Below are 24,680 nucleotides of genomic sequence, written 5' to 3'. Positions count from 1 at the left end.
AGGGAGCATTCTAACGAAAACCAACACTAGCATAGAAGACACGAATTGAAAATGGGTCAGAGAGTTTAAACGCTTGAATGATGATTCCAAGTTGCCATTTCACTCTGTCTCATGTTTAGGACATTTAAAAAAACCACAATCATCCACTCCCCTCAGCCTGTGAAATGTTAAATTCACCCAGGAGAGGGTCAGAACCTCCCTGAGCTCCAAGTTCTGCTGTCTTTTAGTTGTTCCGAAAAATAAGCAGCAGCACAGCATTTTCCATCTTAAAATACCACTTGCAATTCTGTGCGCATCTGTCTGGAAATGTGTCATTTCCAGCTCTATTTTGGGCCTGGTTTTAAGATTTTAGGTGCAGATTTGGCAAACACCCTACTCTTGGGCACTTTTTACTGCCCCTTCCACTGTACCAACCTCTCTCTTGGGCACGGAGGGTGTTTTTTTGGTGTTGGTTGTACCAGGGAGGTGGAACCAGGCATCTGGTTGGGACCAATTTTGCCATTTTTTTCACCCTTTAGAATAACTTTCATCTAGTTGTATTTGTTTTTGATTACAGCCCATAGTTGAATTTAGTTTTTGGCTCCGTCTTTTGCTTTTAGTAAATAAATATGTTCTAAGTGTATATTTTTGGTCAACATGTGATGTTTTATCCTTTTATTACATTTTAAATATTTCCTTTTGATTTCTTTTTTGTTGAATTTTTCTATTTTGTAATATGATTTTTGTGTTCTTTCTCCCTTTGAATGTTGGAAAGTATTTTTAAAAGTTCTAGGAAGTATTCTAAGTGATCGCTATTGTTCAGTCACTAAGTTATGTCCGACTCTTTGCGACCCCATGGACTGCAGCACACCAGGCTTCCTTGTCCTTCACTATCTCCCAGAGTTTGCTCAAATTCATGTTCATTGAGTTGGTGATGCTGTCTGACCATCTCATCCTTTGCCGTCTTCTTCTCTTTTTGCCTTCAATCTAAATGTCCCTAAACTTTTATTTCGGGTTCCTCAAGAAGCTATTTCAGTTAGTAAAAATTAAGTCTCTATATTTCCAAAGTATTGTTAGTCTGTCGGCCCTGCTAACATTTTCTTAAGTCTATGTAGTACACATTTTTCAAAAGCTACTTGTATTTCTTAAAATAATACCTGCTATGTTCAGGTTACTATTAATCTTGCAAAACAATTTCAAATGTATGTACCCTGTTTAGTCATATAGTTTTTGACTGCTCACATTCTTGTTTTCAGTTCTTCTATTTGCTAAAACTACTGCAGGTGGCTTTTGTTTTTCTCTCTCTCTGTTTACTTGGAAGTTGTTAAAATTTTCTTCTGAGAGCTTAAGCTGGAGAGCTTGAGGAAGCAAGTGAACATTAAAAGTCCAGCAATTCAGAAGGATGAGCATGTGGGGAAAGCATGTTGGCGGTAGGCAGTGCAGACATGGTTCCTCATCTCTGTCTGGTTTCTCTGAGTTTGTTGAATCTGCAGAATCAGGGACCCTTACTCTGGATCTGTCTTCACTGGAATCCTGTGTCAGGCTGTCTCCTTAAGGTTCTAGTGTCTGTTACTGTCTCTGACTCCATGTCTCTTTTGACAGGGTGTCCTTCCAGGCTTGTGGGCGACTCAGCTCTTCTGAAGGAGGAGAACTTTTCTTCCTCTCCCTGCTGATTTATCCAGCCCTCATGCCTCAAAATAAAGATGCAGTGTTGGGACTTCCCTTGTGGTCCAATGGTTAAAAATCCATCTTGCAATGCAAGGGTTATTGGTTTGATCCCCGGTCAGGGAACTAAGATCCCATATACTGTGGAACAACTCAGCCCATGAGCCTCAACTACTGAGTCCACTCACCACAACTAGAGTCGGTATGTCACAACAAAAGATCCTATGGAACATGACGAAGATCCTGCATCCTGCAGGACCTGATGTAACCAAGTAAATAAATATTAAAAAAAAAAAAAAAGATACCATGTCTTTCCCAAGAAATCTGGAAAACCACTTATAGACTCTGGAGTTCTAGTTAAGTGCTGAGTATGTAGATGAAAATGTGTTCAATTTGAATGGTGATTTATTGCACAGTTCAGTTCAGTCACTCAGTTGTGTCTGACTTGTTGTGATCCCACAAACTGCAGCACGCCAGGCCTCACTATCCATCACCAACTCCCGGAGCTTTCTCAAACACATGTCCATCGAGTTGGTGATGCCATCCAACCATCTCATCCTCTGTCATCATCTTCTCCTCTCACCTTCAATCTTTCCCAGCATCAGAGTCTTTTCCAGTGAGTCAGTTCTTCACATCAGCTGGTCAAAGTATTGAAGTTTCAGCTTCAGCATCAGTCCTTCCAATGAATAGTCAGGACTGATTTCCTTCAGGATGGACTGATTGGATCTCCTTGCAGTCCAAGGGACTCTCAAGAGTCTTCTCCAGCACCACAGTTCAAAAGCATCAGTTCTTCGGTGCTCAGTTTTCTTTATAGTTCAATTCTCACATCCATACATGACCACAGGAAAAACCAAAGCTTTGACTAGACGGACCTTTGTTAGCAAAGTAATGTCTCTGTTTTTAAATCTGCTGTCTAGGTTGGTCATGGCTTTTCTTCCAAGGAGCAAGCATCTTTTAATTTCATGGCTGCAGTCACCATCTGCAGTGATTTTGGAGCCCAAAAAAATAAAGTCTGACACTGTTTCCACTGTTAACCCATCTATTTCCCATGAAGTGAAGGGACCAGATGCCATGATCGTCATTTTCTGAATGTTGAGCTTTAAGCCAAATTTTTCACTCTCCTCTTTCACTTTCATCAGGAGACTCTTTAGTTCTTTGCTTTCTGCCATAAGGGTGGTGTCATCTGTATATCTGAGGTTATTGATATTTTTCCCAGAAATCTTGATTCCAGCTTGTGCTTCATCCAGCCCAGCATTTCTCATGATGTACTCTGCATAAAAGTTAAGTAAGTATGGTGACAATATACAGCCTTGACGTACTCCTTTTCCTATTTGGAACCAGTTTGTTATTCCATGTCCGGTTCTAACTGTTGCTTCTTGATCTGCATACAGATTTCTCAGGAGGCAGGTCAGGTGGTCTGGTATTCCCATCTCTTTCAGAATTTTCCACAGTTTATTGTGATCCACCCAAGGACTTTGGTGTAGTTGATAATACAGAAGTAGATGTTTTTCTGGAACTTTCTTGCTTTTTCGGTGATCCAATGGACATTGGCAATTTGATCTCTGGTTCCTCTACCTTTTTAAAATACAGCTTGAACATCTTGAAATTCACAGTCCACTTACTGCTGAAGCCTAGCTTGGAGAATTATGAGCATTACTTTGCTAGCGTGTAAGATGAGTGCAATCGTGCAGTAGTCTGAACATTCTTTGGTAATACCTTTCTTTGGGATTGGAGTGAAAACAGACCTTTTCCAGTCCTGTGGCCACTGCTGAGTTTTCCAAATTTGCTGGCATATTGAGTGCAGCACTTTTACAGCATCATCTTTTAGGATTTGAAATAGCTCAACTGGAATTCCATCACCTCCACTAGCTTTGTTCTTAGTGATGCTTCCTAAGGCCCACTTGACTTCACATTCTAGGATGTCTGGCTCTAGGTGAGCGATCACACCATTGTGGTTGTCTGGGTCATGACGATCTTTTTTGTATAGTTCTTCTGTGTATTCTTGCCACCTCTTCTTAATATCTTCTGCTTCTGTTAGGTCCATATCATTTCTGTCTTTTATTGAGCCCATCTTTGCATGAAATGTTCCCTTAGTGTCTCTAATTTTCTTGACAATGTCTCTAGTCTTTCCCATTTTATTGTTTTCCTCTATTTCTTTGCACTGATCACCGAGGAAGGCTTTATTATCTATCCATCCTATTCTTTTGAACTCTGCATTCAAATGGGTATATCTTTCCTTTTCTCCTTTGCCTTTTCCCATCTTTTCTTTTCTCAGCTATTTGTAAGGCCTCCTCAGACAACCATTTTGCCTTTTTGCATTTCTTTTTCTTGGGGATGGTCTTGATCCCTGTTTCCTGTACGATGTCATAAACCTCTGTCCACAGTTCTTCAGGCACTCTGTCTATCAGATCTAGTCCCTTAAATCTATTTCCCACTTCCACTGTATAATCATAAGGAATTTGATTTAGATCATACTTGAATAATCTGGTGGTTTTCCCTATTTTCTTCAATTTAAGTCTGAATTTGGCAATAAGGAGTTTATGATCTAAGCCACAGTCAGCTCCTGGTCTTGTTTTTGCTGACTGTGTAGAGCTTCTCCATCTTCGGCTTCAAATAATATAACCAATATGATTTCAGTATTGACCATCTGGTGATGTCTGTGTATAGAGTCTTCTCTTGTGTTGTTGGAAGAGGGTGTTTTCTATGACCAGTGAGTTCTCTTGGCAAATATCTGTTAGCCTTTGACCTGCTTTGCTTTGTAGTCCAACGCCAAATCTGCCTGTTAATCCAGGTATCTCCTGACGTACTACTTTTGCATTGGCCCCCCACTCCAGTACTCTTGCCCGGAAAATCCTATGGATGGAGGAGCCTGGTAGGCTGCAGTCCATGGGGTCGCTAAGAGTCAGATACGACTGAGTGACTTCACTTTCACTTTTCACTTTCATGCATTGGAGAAGGAAATGGCAACCCACTCCAGTGTTCTTGCCTGGAGAATCCCAGGGATGGGGGAGCCTGGTGGGCTGCCATCTATGGGGTCACACAGAGTTGGACACGACTGAAACGACTTAGCAGCATCAGCACCTCTATGATGAAAATGACATCTTTTTTTTTTTTTTTTTTGGTATTAGTTCTAGAAGGTCTTATAGGTCATCATAGAACCATTCAACTTCAACTTCTTCAGCACTACTGTTGAGGCATAGACTTGGGTTACCATGGTATTGATTTATTGCACCGGTCTTTTTAATCACGGGATTTTAAAGCCCTTCTGCCAACTGGTTCTCTAGGAGTGGCATGTTTCATGAATCGTGAGTCCATCTTTGGTAGATTTACATCTGATTCTTAGGCCTGAGGCTGACCTGGTGAGCCCTGTGTTTATTATCCCAGATGGAAAACTGTTTAGTAGAAAATCTGAGCAAGACTAGGAGTTATCACAGCTACCACTGTGGGCACATCACTGAGTGCATGTGGTCCTCAGTTTCCTCCTCTGGAAGATGCAAATAACACCACTTGTACTGCCTCTACAGCACAGGTTTTGGGGAGGCATAAATGAGATCATATAGGAGAAGCCACCGGGCCAGGAACAGCGAAGCCAAGCCACAGGAACAAGCTGCTCCCTCATTCTCCCAGAAGTGTGGGGAGCAGAAGTTCCCTTCTCAGACTGTACTCTTCTGAGAGAAAATTGTTTCAGCTAAAAGAGAAACAAAAAGCCTGTTGGCTCCACCTTTCTCATTTATTCAACATTCATCCATCCATCCATTCATTCAACACAACAGTCAAGAAGACCCATTCCTCCCTTCACAGGAGGAGCAGAAACAGGCAATAATCAAGTACAAAAGTGGTGGGTATCACCAAGAAAAGTAGGAGAAAGAGCTAAATCCAAATGAGAAGTTGTTTAATGGGTATGACACTTGTGATAATGTGTGACAGTGTGATGCAGGATGAATAAGTTCTAGAAATCTTCACTACCACACAGTGCCCAGAACAATCCTGTATTGTGCTCTAGAAACACTTGTTAAAAGAGTAGCCCTCAAAATACAAAATTGCTAGGTGTACACCTGAAACTAACATAATATTATAAGTCAACTTTCAATAAGTAAAAATAAAATTTTATTTAGGGGGAAAATAGAAAAAAAAGAGTTAATCTCATGCTAAGTGTTCTTACCACAAAAAGGATGGTGATATGACACTTTCTCAGGTAATGGATATATTTATTACCTTGATTGTGGTGACAGTTTCACAGGAATATGCATATGTCCAAACTCGTTAAATTATACATAGTAAGTACAATGTTTTTCTTTTAATAGTAATCATACCTCAATGAGAAATGAAGATGCTCAGTTGTGTACAACTGTTTGCAATCCCATGGACTGTAGCCTACCAGGCTCCTGTGTCCGTGGCATTTTCCAGGCAAGAGTACTGGAGTGGGTAGCCATTTCCTATTATATCTCAAGGCATAATTAAACCTCAGTAAACCTGTTTAATAAAGCTGGCATCATTGACTCAATGGACATGAGTTTGAGCAAACTCTGGGAGATGGCGAAGGACAGGGAAGCCTGGTATGCTGCAGTCCATGGGGTTACAAAGAGTTGCACATGACTGAGTGATTGAAAAACAGCAAAGCTGTTTAAGAAAAGCGGAGACAATGACCCAGAAAAGGACCAGATAGAAGAGGTATGATAGCTGCTTTTTTCAGATCACATGGTTAGGAAAGAATCATTTTTATTTATTCTAGAGAATTAAAATCTTAATAAACTGCCTAGTATGAGCATAATGTTTGAAATTTTCAAAGAGACCATAATATACCTTTTTCTTTTTGTATTTTAAAATAGCTTTTTGTGATACGCAATCTAGATATGATCTAGATTTGAGAAGTAGCCACAGGAATCAGGCCTAACTGGGAAAACATTTCAAAATAGTGAACATACATACCCATTTCCTGTCTGGTGCTGCCCACGCCTAGGCCATATGTCTCTAAAACCTCCTTTACTGTCCTCATGGATTCATCGTACTTGGCTGCCAGGCCAAGGAAGTTATAGGACCCCATATTGATGACATCTTTGATGATTCTTCCAGTAAACCTGCAGAGAGAAGGTCAGGTGAACACAAAGGACTTTTTCATTCAATAGCATCCTGCTGCTGCTAAGTCGCTTCAGTCGTGTCTGACTCTGTGCGACCCCATAGACGGCAGCCCACTAGGCTCCCCTGTCCCTGGGATTCTCCAGGCAAGAACACTAGGGTCCCATAAAATACAACTAGAAAGAGATCTTAGGCTTGGCCTAAATCACATCTTTTCTATTTTCCTTTTGATCGGCCTTGTTGTCACCACAAAATGATTTGCCCTTGGAGGAGAGTAACTCCATCATGAATCTGGGCAGAGCACTGGGAAAAGGTAGCCAGGCTATAGAGCATTACTCAGCTCTGACTTTTCCTGGGTGCTTGCTTTCATGACACCCTGGTTTAAATTGCAGCAAGGACTGTCTAAAGAGAAACAGCTATGTTCATCACGGGCTCCTTCAGCTGGAACTAGATGGGTACAATTTATCAATAAAGCTGAAAAGGGCTCTTCCTGGCTGGTTCTGTGTATCCTGCACCTTCTGCCACAGATTTCTCTTAATTACAATACAAATAAGCTGCCCTTAGCAACTTAATTACTGTGACTTCCTCCACTGGCATCATGAGGGCTTGCAAAGGGCTGAATAATGGAAGACCAGCTGTTTCATTGCTCTGTTTTTCTTTCAGATCTGTAATCTGACACCCATGCTAGAATTTCCTTGAAAGCATTTTCTTTCAAGCCCTTCTAGGCGGCTGCCTCACCTAAATGTCCAGTTGTAGTCATCTGTCACCCTTTCCATCACGTCGAACACAGCTCCCGGGGCACTGCAGATGGGCCGGTTCCAGTTGTCTCTGATTCTCATATAAAGGTTCCTCGTATAAAAATTCTCAAAGTTTTGATACAGTGGCACAAAATCCTATTATAAGAGAGGCAGAAGTTTACTTTGGTCTCTCCCTTTTTATAGTTCAGTTACAAATAAAAACTGAAAGATGTGGAGGAGCCATGAAAATATTCCATCTGCAAATATTTTGAGCAAGGGTCTTGGGTAAGGGGATGGGCCGGGTCCACAAATAATTCTGTGAGTCCTTCACCTCCAAGGAGCTTCCATTTTAGTGGGAGAAGGAAAACCTGTGGCAAATAAAGGTATCAAAAATGATAGTGCAATACAAGTCTCCAAAAGAATGCTGGAGACAATGAATCCCAGTGAATTTCATCGAAAATTTAGCAAGAGGTGTTTATGTCTAAAGCAGTTTAGTTGGAAAGGAACTAGTTGGATGATTATTTGGTCTTAACTCTTTTGACCACAAATAGCCCCACTCATAATGTGTTTAGAAACGTGGATGAACTTGAATTGTTGGATCTATTGGCATAACTGCTGGTAGGTGACCAAGGGCATAGACACTGAGTTGGAGAGCTTCTGGAGGCATTTGGCTTCTCTCAGTGTTGAAGCAACAGCACTGTTTTGCTGTATCAAATGTCATCCATGCCTGAGGGACCTGTAATCCAGGTGAGGCTCAGAGCAAGACATATTTGACTTTGTCATCTAACTCCTAAGCTAGAACAAGGTAGAAAATGCAAACCTTGGGTAAAGTCAAGTAGTTTCGGTGTTTGTAAGATTTTTCCAGAGGCAGAATCATGTTTTGCCAGAGAAATCAAGATGGCTTTATGCAGGAGAGGCTTTGGAGATGGTCACTGATGGTTCGATGAGACTATGATGGCTAGGTATGCTTAGAGAGGGCACTCAGGGTAAATCGGTCTCTTTGCTGGAAATGTAGGGTATATTTGAGAAGAATGAGAAAGAATAAAACATGATGAATCCTGCCATTCTATGTTCCGAGCTTATAATGGCTCGCACTTCCCTTGGAGTCAAAGCCAAGATTCTGATGGTCTGACTCTGTCACCTGAGTTCCCTATCATTCTCTGTAGTGTGGGTGAGGCTGCCGTATCTGCTGGCTGCAGAACATGGGAGGCTCACATGTGCTCATGAGAAACTCAGACATTACCCTGGGGGAAGTAAGGAGCCATGGAAGATTGGGAGTAGTGAGCTTCCCTACTCCCCCTCTCATTTTCTTTGAATTCTTTCTTCCTCCTATGAAATGGAGCGTATATCCTAAAGGCACAAGGAAGATGATGGGGAAAGGCTTTGCGGAAGGACTTCTTATGCTACTAATCTGGCCCTCTCATCTTCTGAGATGGTCCAATCAGATGGAAAAAGATAGAATCTGCATCTTTTGATGGCTGCTGGCTGCATCCATAACACAGTGTTTTTCTGTTATTTCACTTTTTGGTTTTTAGTGACAGTGGCATCATATCTGGAGAAAACTGTGATTGTCTATAAGAAAAAGTCCTGAGGACTACTGCATGTGAATTTGAAGGACGGTTGGGCAACTCTACTGATTACATTTGTAAGTTGAAATTCTTATATCAAATATATTTTCTCTCAAATAGTGAAATGCCCTTAGATAGATTTTCAGTTCAGTTCAGTCTCTCAGTCATGTCCGACTCTTTGTGACGCCATGAATTGCAGCACGCCAGGCCTCCTTGTCCATCACCAACTCCAATTTTACTATTATTTAAATCTATAGATTATGATAATTGTACACTTTTACATTTTACATGGAAATGGACATATATTTGAGAGAAAAATTGATTATGTAATTCTAGGAAAATCTTTTTCAAACTATTTCTGTTTGATTTCATACATTTTTCTCAGACCTTTTTTTTTTTTTAACTGATCTGTAAGTTACTCTATATTCCCAAACATGGCTTGTGTCCTTCTAGTTCTGATTTTTAATTTCTTATCTGAAATGAAGTCATCTAAACCTGCCCTACAAAAAGAAAGGAAAGACAGAAGTAGGTCTGTCAGTAATATGTCTGGACTCTGAATGGAATTATAGTTCTAGGTTTCATGAGAAATCTGACACAAAAGAGAGTTAGCAGTTAGTTTAGAGGAGAAGTTAAACTTTGGCTTAAGAAAACAGTTGATTTTAGAAAGAAAAGAACCAAAATAGTATGCCTACAAAATTAAAATGAAATTGATTTCAAACATGGAACCACAAGATGCTCAAGATACCAGGGCAGAAAGAACAATGGAAATCATGGAGTTCAAATACCCATTTGACCTGGGAGGAAAACTAGGCCCAATTAGATGAGTAATTTGAGCTCTGGTCAACTTCCGCTCCATCTGGTCTACCAGCAGTCACTTTGGACACGTACACACTGCTACGTTTAAAAGAGATCACCAATAAGAACTTACTGTACAGCACAGGGAACTCTGCTCTATATTCTCTAATAACCTAAATGGGAAAGGAATTTGAAAAAGAAACAGATACATGTGTATATATAGCTTAACCACTTTGCTGTACATCTGAACCTAACACAATGTTAATCAATTACACTCCAATATAAAATACAAATTTCAAAAAGTGACCTATAATATGGAATACGAAGGCCAACAATCCTCCATGCCATGGAGGAGGGAGCGTGCATCGTATGGAACTTGACGCTGACCTAAGAAAAAAGTCTGCAGCTTCTGTCACTGAGGTCTCATGAAGGTGTGTCACCAGGCGGCCCGAGGGGAGGTGTGAACATGCTCCACCCTGCCCAAGCTTCTGGCTCCTGGCTCAGAGATCCAGAATAACCTGTGGAGAAATGGGCAGCTAGCTCTTTATTGAGATAAAAGCTCTGAAAGCAAGACATGGGGGTTCTAGCCAACTTTGTGGGGTCAGAGAGGACTTTCTGCTATGGAATAATCTCCACACTCAATAGAAATTTCTATAAATTAGGCACTTGAAACTTCTCTGTTGAAGAGGTAGGGCAATTTTTAACCACATAGAGCTATTTTTTTGTGGGTGGTATAAATGCTAACTTAAATCTGAATCATCAGCTTGGTCATCTACCTGTTCCTGAGAGGGAAAAATGAGGTTGGAAACCTTGGAATGGAAGAATAATGCCATTTGCCACCACAAAGATGGACCTGGAGATTATCATACTGAGTGAAGTAAGTTAGACAGAGAAAGACAGATAACATATGATATTGTTTGTATGTTCAGTCTTTAAAAAAGGATACAAATGAACATATTTTCAAAACAGAAATGGACTCACAGACATAGAGAACAAACTTATGGTTGCTGGGGGTGGAGGTAGGGGGTAGGGGAGGGATCGTTAGGGAGTTTGGGATTGACAGGTATACACTGCTAGATTACAAATAGATCCCCAACAGGGATCTACTGTATAGCACAGGGAACTCTGCTCGATACTCTGTAAAAACCTAAATGGGGAAAGAATTTGAAAAACATTAGATAAATGTATAACTGAATTACTTTTGTGTACGTCCAAAACTAGCACAACATTGTTAATCAATGTTTGGTATAAAAAAAAAAACAAAACCTAGATCTGGTTGGTCCAGTGAAGAAGTTCTGCCTTCTGGTTACAGAGCTCCTATTCTTCTGCACCCATGAAGGTTCCTGCCTCTGTGTGGGTGTTTTTCCGCCCCACCCCACTCCTTTGAGCACTATGAGGTTTCTTCAGGAGCAGTGAGTGCCTTCTAAAGGTCATTGTCCTCTAGTCTCAGGTAAGCCTCCCACAGCATTGTCACTATATAAAAATATGAATCTGGACTAGCTGTTGCGAAAGCCGAAGTACTGCAATAGGATGTATCTTTATCTATCTGCATATTTAGCTCATCACGTGGTCTCAGTTCAGTTCAGTTCAGTCGCTCAGTCATGTCCAACTCTTTGTGAGACCATGAATCACAGCACGCCAGGCCTCCCTGTCCATCACCAACTCCCGGAGTTCACTCAAACTCATGTCCATCGAGTCAGTGATGCCATCCAGCCATCTCATCCTCTGAGTCACGTGGTCTACTTACTATATTTTTCTTCCTGACACAAAAGGTGGATGTGAGAGTGAACCCCCGGCCACAAGGACACAGTCATTTTCTGGAGTAGGGTATAGGAGGGTCATCGTTGCTGTTTAATTGCTAACTTGGCGACCGACTCTTTGTGATCCCAATGACTGTAGCCCACCAGGTCCTCTGTCCATGGGATTTCCTGGTGAAGAAAGTGAAGTGGGTTGCCATTTCCTTTTCCAGGGGATCTTGCTGACCCAGGGAGAGAACCCACATTTCCTGCATTGTCAGTCAGATTCTGTATCGCTGAGTCACCAGGGAAGCCTTATAGGAGGGTGGAGAAACCCTAATAATAATATAGCCACAACATGACCTTGTTTCTTCTGCAATATGACATTCTTTCTTTTTCCACCATTAATCTTGTAGAGTACTTTATCATTTTTCAAGTGTTACAGGTTTATCTGTCCTATTTTCATAGACAATTCAACAGAAAGTCAGAAAATCTGAGTGGACAGATTGAGATTTGTACCAATGAGTGCTCTTTTCAACAAACCACACTGCAGGGCTAAGTGAACATATCCATGGTTTGTTGCAAAAAATACTACCAAATTTGGAAGTATGTGTCTTCATTTTGGGTTTAACTACCTTCTCATTCAGTAGTAAATAGAACTATGGATTTGTAGGGAGAGGGAAAAGTCATCATCAAACACAGCTCTTACTTGTGCCGGCAGTAACACTTCTTTTTCCACCTAACATTTCATGTCATTCTATTACTTCCTTTTGAGAAACAGTTGTTTCTCTTAACAGGGTTGAACTCAGAAAAAAAATTAAGACATGTTTATCTTTTCCTCTTTGTTGGGAAGGGTAAGTTTATTACAGACAATTCACTGAAGTACGAGAAACACAAAGTAAGAATGGCGAAATCTGATTTTTCTTATTAAGAAATTAGAGAGAGGTTGAAAAAAAGATGGTACATCCAGTGCTTGGATGTGTTCTACCACACATCTAAAAGCCCTGTGAGATGACAAAAAGGCAGATATTTTAAAAAAGAAAATCTGGTGCTCCAGCGGTTAGGACTCCATACTTTTATTCCTGATGGCCCAAGTTCACTCCCTGTTCGGGAAACTAAGACCCCACAAATATCGATTGTGGTGAGGGCAAAAAGTTTTCCTAAAAAGTCTATAAACAATAGACTATAAATATATATATTATTTAATTTACTTAATAATAAAATTATACTATATTAATATAAATATAAACATAAACTATAAAAAGTCTATAAACAGTACATGCTGGAGAAGGTGTGGAGAAAAGGGAACCCTCTTACACTGTTGGTGGGAATGCAAACTACTATAGCCTCTATGGAGAACAGTTGGAGATTCCTTAAAAAACTGGAAATAGAACTGCCATACGACCCAGCAATCCCACTGCTGGGCATACACACCGGGGAAACCACAATTGAAAGAGACGTGTACCCCAGTGTTCATCACAGCACTGTTTACAGCAGCCAGGACATGGAAGCAACCTAGATGTCCGTTGGCAGATGAAAGGATAAGAAAGTTGGGGTACATATACACAATGGAATATTACTCAGCTATTAAAAAGAATGCAGTTGAATCAGTTCTAATGAGGTGGATGAAACTGGAGCCGATTATACAGAGTGAAGTAAGCCAGAAAGAAAAACACCAATACAGTATACTAACACATACATATGGAATTTAGAAAGATGGTAATGATGACCCTGTATGCGAGACAGCAAAAGAGACACAGATGTAAAGAACAGACTTTTGGACTCTGGAAGAAGGCGAGAGTGGGATGATTTGAGAGAATAGCACTGAAACATGCATATTATCATATGTGAAACAGATCGCCAGTCCAGGTTTGATGCACGAAACAGGGCTCTCAAAGCCAGTGCACTGGGACAACCCAGAGGGATGGGATGGGGAGGGAGGTGGGGGAGGGTCAGGATGGGGAGCACATGTACACCCATGGCTGATTCATATCAGTGTATGGCAAAAACCACTATAATATTGTAAAGTAATTAGCCTCCAATTAAAATAAGTAAATTAAAAAAATAAAAACAAACAAAAAATAGCATAATTAACAAGTTTGTTATAATAGATCAAAAGACAATATATAGTTTTTTACGACACTCATGAAATTCCAACACAACTATCTGAGAAGCTGTGACAACTAAAAAGAGAATTCATTAAGGTGAGAGTTTTTTAACTTAAAATATAAAAATAGCAATAGCTTTCTCATATGCCATCAATAACTAATTAGAATCGAAAATAGGGGGAAACATACTATTTAAATAGTACCATCACCAAAAAATTGTACTCAAATAACAATAATAAGAGAAAATGGTGACCTTAGAATAAAAAAAGCTAAAAAAATTAAATAAAAAATAAATTAAAAAAATAAAATTTTATTAGAGGACATAAATATCTAGATAAAAGGAGAGACATACCACCATTCTGAATGAGAAGACTAAATAGAATAATATTCTATTATTTATTAAGATGTCAAATTTTCCAAAGTCAAAACATAGATTTAATACATTACCAGTTGAAGCAGCAAGAGTTCCTTCTTAAAAATTCAATACCTAAAAAGCTAATTCTAAGGTATATATTGAGAAAATTTTCACAAACTACTTGAAAACTTGTAAATTTACCTAAAAAATCAACATGTTGGCTGATTTTTCATATCAGTGGGTAAAAAGTAATTGAACTATTCAATTACTGATACTGAGACAATTTAAAAATCCCATGAAAAAGTAGTCCCCCTCATAACTCTTCTAGGCTTCAGATACAACGAACCGTAGTAATCAAAACAGGGTGGTATTGAGAGCCAGAAAATAAACTCACCCATCTACAGTCAATCAGCCTTCAACAAAGAAGGCAGAATATAAAATGGGAAAACGTCTCTCAGCAAATGGTGCCGGGAAAGGTGGACAGCTGCATGTAAAGCAGTGATGTTAGCGCAGACCTTACACTGTACTCAAAAGGGCTTAAACAAAGACACGACACCATGGAATTCCTAGAAGCGAGCCTAGGCAAAATGTTCTTTGGCATAAATCATACCAGTGTTTTCTTAGGTCAGTCTCCCAAGGCGATCGCAATAAAAAAATAAACAAATGATATGTAATTAAATTTACAGGCTTTTCACAGCACAGGAAACCATTAAAAAACAATAGCTAAATGAAAAGGCAACCTATGACACGGGAGAAAATATTCGCAAATGATGTGACAGACAAGGGCTTAATCTCCAAAGGATAAAAACAGCTCACACAACTAAATAACAACAAAACAAACAACCAAGTTGAAAAACGGGCAGAAGACCTTAGCGAACATTTCTCCAAAGGAGAAATACAGATGGCCCACAGGCACGTGAAAAGATGTTCAACATCAAAACTACAATGAGGTACCACCTCACATCAGTCAGAATAGCCATCATTAAAAGATCTACACGTAACAAATCCTGAAGAGGGTGCAGAGAAAAGGGAATCCTCCTGCATCGTTGGTGAGAATATACATTGGAACAGCCATTGTGGAAAACAGTATCGAGATGCCTCAGAAAACTAAAAATAGAATTACCATATGATCCAGCAATCGCACTCCTGGGACTATATCCAGACAAACTTCAAAAAGATACATGCTCTTGTTGATGTATGGCAAAACCAATACAATATTGTAAAGTAATTAGCCTCCAATTAAAATAAATAAGTTTAAATTAAAAAATAAAAATAAAAGTAAACAATAATTTTACACATTAAAAAAATAAAAAATAAAAATCACAGTAAAAAAAAAAAAAAGATACATGTACTAGTCACTAGTCACAATAGCCCAAACATGGAAACCATCTAAACGTCCATCAACAGATGAATGAATAAACATGAGATCCGTGTACACACAATGAAATACTACTCAACCGTAAGAAAGAACAAAGCAATGCTGTCTGCAGCAACACGGCTGCAGCCAAAGATTATCATACTAAGTGAAGCCAATCAGAAAGAAAAAGACAAATACCATATGATATCACTTATATGTGCAATCTAAAGCGTGGAACAAACAAACCTATCTGTAAAGCAGAAGCAGACTCACAGACACAGAGAACAGGCTTGTGGTTGTCGGGAGAGAGACTGGGGTTGGTAGATACAAACTATTACATTTAGGATGAGTAAACAGCAAGGTCCTGATGTATAGCACAGGGAACTATTATCAATGTTCTGTGATAAACCATAACGGAGAAGAAGATTAAAGAAAGATTGTATATATATAGGAGAGTGAAAAAGTTGGCTTAAAGCTCAACATTCAGAAAACGAAGATCATGGTATCTGGTCCCATCACTTCATGGGAAATAGATGGGGAAACAGTGGAAACAGTGTCAGACTTTATTTCTTGGGGCTTCAAAATCACTGCAGATGGTGACTGCAGCCATGAAATTAAAAGACGCTTACTCCTTGGAAGAAAAGTTGTGAGCAACCTAGATAGTATATTCAAAAGCAGAGACACTACTTTGCCGACTAAGGTCCGTCTAGTCAAGGCTATGGTTTTTTCAGTGGTCATGTATGGATGTGAGAGTTGGACTATGAAGAAAACTGAGCACCGAAGAATTGATGCTTTTGAACTGTGGTGTTAGAGAAGACTCTTGAGAGTCCCTTGGACTTCAAAGAGATCCAACCAGCCCATTCTGAAGGAGATCAACCCTGGGATTTCTTTGGAAGGAATGATGCTAAAGCTGAGACTCCAGTACTTTGGCCACCTCATGCGAAGAGTTGCCTCATTGGAAAAGACTGATGCTGGGAGGGATTGGGGGCAGGAGGAGAAGGGGACAACAGAGGATGAGATGGCTGGATGGCATCACGGACTCGATGGATGTGAGTCTGAGTGAACTCCGGGAGTTGGTGATGGACAGGGAGGCCTGGCGTGCTGCGATTCATGGGGTCGCAGAGAGTCGGACACGACTGAGCGACTGAGCTGAACGGAACTGATTTATATAGCTGAGTCACTTTGCTATATGGTAGGGAATGGCACAACTCTGTAAAACAATTGTGCTTCAATAAAAAAATAGTCCTTCTACTTCACAGAGCACATGGAATTAAATCCTAGATGAGTTTGTAGATTAAATGAATTCTCCAAATTATAAAAGTACTGAGTGAAATTATAGGAAAATTTTTATCTTTCTTACAAGATAAAAATAGCCTTCCTAAACTACTCCCCCTTCACAAAGAGAAAGAACAGTAAAAAATAGCAAAACCAACAACAAAGAAAACATAAAGGAGGTGTTTGATACATGCAGCTTAAAAATTAAAAATATATGTGTGGCTAAAAAGCCACTGCTGCTGCTGCTAAGTCGCTTCAGTCGTGTCCGACTCTGTGCGACCCCAGAGATGACAGCCACAGAAAAAGTTAAAAAAAGTTAAAGAAAAAGTTAAAAAAAAGTTAAAAGCCTAGAAACAGAATTGAAAAAAAATAACTAAAACAGATTTAAGAGGCAAATTATTGATGAAGGATATATAGAAAGAACTTCTCTCAATCAATAAAAATAATTTAATAAAATTATGAGCAAATGATATCAACAGGAAATTCAAGAAGAGTAAGCATACATGAGAAATAATCATAGGAAAAGCTCAGTCTCATTATAACCAAGGAAATGCAGAGAAACACAAGCACATGAAAAAACCTCCCTTTTCAAACTGGCAAAAATGAGAAATATTTTTAAAATATCAATGTATCAAGTGCTGACAAGAAAGCAAGCACTCTCGCGTACTACTAGAGACATGCTATGCAATATTTTTTAAAGGCAATTTGCCGATATTTTGGAAGTTAAAATGTTTATTTCTTGGGCCCAGAAAGTCATTTCTATGCATTATCCTTGAATAAATGCATAGGATGCTCATTGAAGCATTATTTTCAATAATAAAAAAGAGAATAAAAATAAATAATCATATAATCCTACTATACAATACCATCATGTGGCTATTAAAAACAATGAAGGTAATCTTCTTCTGGCAGGTAAAGATCTTCAGTATATAACTTCTTGAAAAAATAAAAAAGACAGTCACACAACAAATGTATGTTATGAACATACCTTAAGGAAGGGAGAGGGTGATGCAAATGAGCACATATGTAACTAAATGCACGAAAAAGAAAGGAAGGATGACCATAGCTTTTGCAGCTATTCCCGTAATAAAAAGGAAAGGGAAAAAGACATAGGAAGAGGCTAGTCATAACCCACTTATTCCATACATTGGCTTAGTACTAGTTGATAGGCGCTAGCAAAGCTCTACTTCATCAAGATCCATCAACCTTGCTACTATTCTTGTTAAAAACCTACTATTGCAGATTCCTTCTTGCCAAGGGAGGCAGTAAGGTCTATACTGTACAAGAACTAAAACAAAATGATTTGACTAACATTTTAATGACACATCAGAAATTTCATGCCTGTGGGTGTTTGGATATTTGGGTATTTATATATATCCAAATAAACGTTGGGGCTTCCCAGGTGGCTCAGTGGTAAAGAATCCGTCTGCCAATGCAGGAGATGCAGGTTTGACCCCTGGTTTGGGAAGATGCCCTGGAGAAGGAAATGGCAACCCACTCTAGTATCCTTGCTTGGGAAATCCTGTGGACAGGTGAGCCTGACAGGTTACAGTCCATGGGTGGGGGGGGGGGGGGGGGCGTTGTAAAAGAGTCAGACAGGACCTAGAGACCAAACAACAACAAGACAAGTAAACAACAATAACAAAATAAATGTTGACCTGAAAACTCACCATGGGTAGTTATAATCTGATTTTACTAATGGCCATATTTTACAAACTATTTCTCAAACTTTGATTTTGGAGTTTTTCCCCAAAGCTAGATGCAATCATGGAAAATATGCCTTTCTTGTGAGGGTGCATTTGTTTTTGAGAAGCAGCCAGAAGGTATTTGGAACCAAGCCTGGTTGGGGAGTTTGGGGATAACTCTGCTGGTGACTCCTCCTGGCTTTAAAGCTGGTGATGTCCGGATGGATTTAATGAAGAAAGTGAGGGGGTGAGCTGTACTGGTATCTGAGGGAAGAAGGGTCATTCTGAGCAGAGGGAAAGGAGGGTGAGAAATCCTTGGGTTAGGTGTGAGAAGCTGTGTTTGAGGAAGAGGAAGAAGGTCCTTGCGGAACAGGGACAGGGCTCATCGAGAGGGCGGTTCTGTAGCACCTTGACATGTGAACTGACTTAGGTTTAAAAAGATCATGTTGGTTGTTAACTGAGAAGAGAATGAAGGGGCTGAAGCATTCCCGCCCCACAAGCTGCTGGCTAATATGTTGGGTTCCCAGGGAAACTCTCTCATTTTGGACCCACCCAGATCCAAACAGGAAGCCCAGCACTGGGCCGTCTGTTTGCTTTGGACAAAACCATGCCTCACACCCAGTGACCTTCATGAACCCCATCCTTCAAAACACTCAGAAGAAAGTCATACTGCGCCAATCTTGCTGTTGTTTCAGAATGCCAAGTGTGGATAAGAAAGAGCGAGGTTTAATTCATGCAAACATTTATTTGGCGATTTATGTCCAAATTTTCTAGTTACAACTTGCTGAACCATTTTTGTTATATGTGGGAGTAAAAATCTCTGGGGATGAACCAGAAATATCTGGGCTTTACTTGTAGGGCTCTGGGACTGCCTGGGTCTAACGGAAACATGGTATCGCAACTGATAAGTCTTTTACCAGCAGGGGCCACAGGGATTGAGACATGCAGCTGTACTTGAAGTTTTTAAAATCCCTGACAATGCTTGATATTCCTTTGATTATATTTTCTGACATCCTACTCTGGATTTAGCAAAGTTGGGCCATGACATCACTGAGAAAGTACTATAGCTAGAGATCTCTGCCGCTGCTGCTGCTGCTAAGTTGCTTCAGTCGTGTCCGACTCTGTGTGACCCCATAGACGGCAGCCCACCAGGCTCCCCCATCCCTGGGATTCTCCAGGCAAGGACACTGGAGTGGACTGCCATTTCCTTCTCCAATGCATCAAAGTGAAAATTGAAAGTGAAGTCGCTCAGTCCTGTCCGACTCTTTAATACATTGCAATTCAACTCTAAAGTTGCCTTTAAAGGGTTAAAAGAACTGAAGCAAAATATTGAAACCTTGTATCTGTCTGGGTTGTCTTTTTTCCTCCTTAGTGTCTTGATTATTAATCAAGTCTGTTGAGATAGCACGTGCTCTGGGTCTGAGATTTTTTTAGGGCTCTTTTGGAGAGAGATTTTGCTTTTTTTTTTTTTCTTTTTAATCTTTTCACTTAGTATTACTAACTCAGTCCTCAAGTGACGAGTGTGCCACTGCCATTCTTGTAGCTGACCAAAGAATAAATTTGAGATTATCCTGGTTTCCTCCTCTGTCTTATTTTCCATATACTCAGCAACCAAGACTTGTTGATTATACCTCCTAAATATCTTTATAACCAGCTTCCTTTTCTTCATTCCATCTGTCTCTTCCTCAACTCAAGCACATATTATCTCCTTCCTAGACTATTATAAGGATTTTTATTGTCGCATTGCTTCTAGTCTTGAGTTGGAATTCCATCTCTGCCACTTATAACATTCTCTAAAGTTCTCTGTCCTCTTCACACCCTTTGTCTTTTTCTCTTCCATAGACCTTCCCTGGGAGATCGCATCCACTCCTATGGGTTTGATTAATTTAATATGCTCCAGATATACTGAAGATGCTACAATATCCATCTCAGACTTTTCTCTGAGGTCTAGACCTCTCTATCTAGCTGTCAATTCTTTCAACTCAGCTTGTTTCAAAGTGAATTGATCACCTTCCCCTTCACCTTCATCTTCCTTCGCAATTCCCCATCTCAATATGTGATACTGCCTTCTTTATATCCAGTTGCCCAAGTCGTAGACCAAGTGTGGGCTTTGATTTGCACATCTCTGTAATTCCCCAAGTCAAATCGATCATCCCTAACTCTATCTCTTTTTTTTTTTAATTGACGTATGGTTGATTTACAATGTGGTGTTAGTTTCAGGTTGATAGCAAAGCAATCCCGTTATACCGAATAGATACAGATCTATCTATCTAATTAGATCAATACTCTTTTTCAGATTTTTTCCATTATAGATTATTACAAGATGTTGACTATATTAGTACTTCCCCGTGCTATGGAGTAGGTCCTTGTCATTTACCTAGTTTATATGCAATAGTGTATATCTGATAATCCCAAACTCCTCTGTTATCCCTCCACTCTCCATTTCCCCTTTGGTAACCATAAATTTGTTTTTTATGTCTGTGAGTCTATTTCTGTTTGTAAATAAGTTCATTTGTATTATTTGCTTAGATTCTCCATTAGTTAGTTAGTTATTTAAGTCGCTCAGTCATGTCCAGCTCTTTGCGACCCCATGGACTGTAGCCCACCAGGCTCCTCCGTCCATGGGCTTCTCCAGGCAAGAATACTGGAGTGGGTTGCCATTTCCTTCTCCAGGGGAACTTCCCGACCCAGGGATCAAACCCAAGTCTCCCATATTAGAGGTAGACGCTTTAACCTCTGAGCCACCAGGGAAGCGTACATTATGATATTTGTCCAGCTTACTTCACTTACTATGGTAGATTTTAGGTCCATCCATGCTACTGCAAATGGAATGATTTCGTTCTTTTTTTCTGGTGGGGTAGTCCTGATTCCAACCCTTAAGCATCTCTTGGCCTGTCTCTCATGAGCTATCACTAACCTGGGCCCAGCCCAAGGTATCATCTAGATTTTTTATCAACCTGGACTTCTGCCTCAGCCTCTTAATTGGATTTTTTTTCTTTTTTTGGTCCCTGCGTTGTCCTCCTGCAATCCATTTTTTACATTGCAGTGAACATGATCTTTCTAATCTGCTAATCTGCATTCCTCTGCCTGAACTCCTTCAATGCCTTCCCATTGTTCTTATAACAAATGTGTATGGCTTATAAAAACCCCTTATAGTAAGGTCTCTGCTTGCCTCTCAAGCAATCTTTCTCCCCACATAATCCCACTCTCACAACATTCTGATCATTAGAATTCCTTGGTTCCTTGAATGTTCAATGTTTTCTCTTATCTCTGGGCCACTTCACACCATGTTTCCTTTCCTTGAAGACTCCTTCCAGCTCATCTTGCTGCACTCGTTGCCTTATTACTTACTCTTCAGTCTTCTAAAGACTGAATTTAAGTTTCTCTTCCCCCCAGCAGGCTTCACTGAACACCAAGCCCAGGTTAAATGCTTCTATTCTTTGCCTCCCTGATGTCATCTGCTAACCTCAATGGTACCTCTTATCAAATTCCACTGCAATTGCTTCTTTTGTGGTTAGCTCTCCAAAACCATTATCTGCCTTAGTTATTCTTATGTTTCCAGACTGTTGTACAGTGCCTGGCACAAAATACAAACTCCAAATGAATCTGACTTGCTTGCAGCTCTCTTAGAGAGTGTCTTCCTTTGTACCTTGCTCAATAGGCAAATACCTGCTCACCACTAAGTCCCAGCATAATGCCTTCCTAAATTCCTAAGAGAAGCGCAGGACACAGATCCCTGTTTCCCATATCAACTTCCTCCCCATCATCACTTTTTATCGTTTGTTTTGCTCATGAGTCTTTTTTTGCATACCAGACTTCAAATTCTCTGCTGGAAGGACCTATATTTTCTTCTCTATTAGTCCCCATTACTCGGTATAGGGGCTTCCCAGGTGGCACTAGTGGTAAAGAACTCGCCTGCCAATGCAGGAGGCATGAGATGTGGGTTCGATTCCTGGGTCAGGAAGATTCCCTGGAGGAAGACATGGCAACCCACTCCAGTATTCTTGCCTGGAGAACCCCATGGACAGAGGAGCCTGGCCAGCAACAGTCCATGGGGTTGCACAGAGTCCGACGCGACTGAAGCAACATAGTTCACATGCAGTTGCTGTAGAACATACGACTTAGTCCTTGCTAATGTAAGAGAGAGTTCAACAGTCAAACTGGGCCTGATTTCCCCCTGAAGGTAGGCTTAACTTAATTCCAATTTGGTAATTCCAAAATAAGTGTTCTACATGACCTGTTCATGGTTATGTTTCTATAATAAGAGCTTAGCTTACTGTGGGTACTGGTCAGTAAGTTATAGGATTTGAGATTCTCCTATTACATGTGTCAATGATGCTATACTTAGATATGTTCAAGGCTCCATCATGTGGAATAATCTGTGGCCACAACTGTATATTTTAAAGCAAGTTTTAGGGGAAAAGAGATTCATGGCATCATATATCCTTTGAACCAATTTTGGAAAACATGGTAAAAGGACACAGGCTCTTCACAGATTTCTGAATAGTTTCCAAGTTGTCCTGTTAGCTTTATGTGAAAAGGAGATGCTGTAGACATTTATACATTCGCCATTGAAAGTATCCAGATCAGTGGTCTACACTGAGGGTGATATTCCACTTGGTGAGGCATTTGGCAATGTCTGGAGATATTTTTGATTGTCACAAGGATATGGGAGAGTTCTAACTACATCTTGCAGGTCAAGGTCAGGGATGCTGTTAAAAATCCTGCAATGCCTCCCACATCAAAGGATTATCCATCTCGAAACGTCAATAGTGCCAAAGTTGAGAAACTCTGATCTAAGTGAAACCCTGACCACATGTCACTCAAACACACTTTCCTAGTCCAGAATAGAATATAAATAATACTCAGCTTACAACTAGAAGACCAGAATACAGTCCCACTCATGCCCTCACTTTCTGATTTTGATTTTTCACCTTTAAAATGCTCTTTTGAAATCTATCTCATGGGATTGTTTTAAAAATTATATTTATGATAATGTACATGGAAACCCTTAGTTTAGCCTGCTGCTGCTGCTGCTGCTGCTGCTAAGTCGCTTCAGTTGTGTCCGACTCTGTGCGACCCCATAGACGGCAGCCTGGCAACTAGTAATTGCTCAATAAATATTGTAAAGAAAACAAGTCCATGAATACATGGATAACTTTGGGGGGTTTACGGGGTTCAGGGGAATAGCATTTGCCTTGAGTAGTTGCTGAGCATATCACTCTTTTCAGGATCTGTACATGCATTACCACTTGGGAGCATACTTCAGGGAAGAATTGGCATTGACAAAGACTCAGGAGCTGCTCGTGCATACCTTTTGCTCTTCTCTCTCCACGGCTGCATTGCATTTTTCTATTCCCGAGTTCCTCAGAAAGTCCCTGAGATAGCCAAACAGTGTTCCAATTCCATATCCCAAGTAAGTGAAAACCATAACATGAAGAGGTGCTTCCTCAAAGGATTCCACAAATGGCTTGTAAAAATTTGAATTTCCATTTTGCTGAAAAGACAAACAGAAATGGAAAATTAGCCACTCTTCCGTTACAATGAACTATGACACTGAAAATTTTGGACTTTCAATCTTTTACATGTCAAAGAGCACATTTAAGATTATGAAAATACTTGGAGAAAATTGGAAGTTGATCACTGAAGAAGGTAATCAGCAACGTACGTTTTATTCCACAACTCTTAAAGAAATAATTGATTCAGGCAGAAATTATCAACAGATTCTAAATCCGTTAAGTGAAAAATGAATGAGGAATAGGGGTTTTGCAAGATACCAAAGTATCATTCTGTACTGCTGCTGCTACTGCTAAGTCGCTTCAGTCGTGTCCGAATCTGTGCGGCCTCATAGACGGCAGCCCATCAGGGTCCCCCGTCCCTGGGATTCTCCAGGCAAGAACACTGGAGTGGGTTGCCCTTTCCTTCTCCAATGCATGAAAGTGAAAAGTGAAAGTGAAGTCGCTTGGTCGTGTCTGACTCTTAGCGACCCCATGGACTGCAGCCTACCAGGCTCCTCCGTCCATGGGATTCTCCAGGCAAGAGTACTGGAGTGGGGTGACTGGAAACCCCAATAGATCCTGAGCTACCTTTCCCAGAGTGCCTGGTCATTTGGGACTCGGCGACCCCCTGTGGGCTGTTTGTTTCCTGCGTTTCCTTCAGGTGATGGAAACAAGCATGTGAGCTGTGCGTGCTAAGTCGCTTCAGTCGTGTCCAACTCTTTGTGACCGTATTAGCTGTAGCCTTCCAGGGACTGTAGGATTCTACAAGCAAGAATCCTGGAGTGGGTTGCCATGTCCTCCTCCAGGGGATCCTTCCAACCCAGGGATAATACCTGCTTCTCTAAT

General features: G+C 40.3%; 1 protein-coding gene across 1 annotated transcript in view; it reads right to left on the bottom strand.

Moving 5' to 3' along the window:
* Positions 1-24,680, bottom strand: part of SPTLC3 (serine palmitoyltransferase long chain base subunit 3) — a 142,124-nt gene that overhangs the window by 94,510 nt on the left and 22,934 nt on the right. The window contains exons 2-4 of the mRNA XM_042230421.1: positions 23,651-23,833; positions 7,459-7,613; positions 6,574-6,722 (exon numbers count right to left, since the gene is read on the bottom strand). Of these exons, the coding sequence (XP_042086355.1) occupies positions 6,574-6,722; positions 7,459-7,613; positions 23,651-23,833 (487 nt within the window). The remainder of the gene's footprint in view (positions 1-6,573; positions 6,723-7,458; positions 7,614-23,650; positions 23,834-24,680) is intronic.

Source organism: Ovis aries, chromosome 13 (assembly GCF_016772045.2).
Source record: "Ovis aries strain OAR_USU_Benz2616 breed Rambouillet chromosome 13, ARS-UI_Ramb_v3.0, whole genome shotgun sequence".
Classification (NCBI taxonomy): Eukaryota; Metazoa; Chordata; class Mammalia; order Artiodactyla; family Bovidae; genus Ovis; species Ovis aries.
This window is presented reverse-complemented; position numbering and strand designations above follow the sequence as displayed.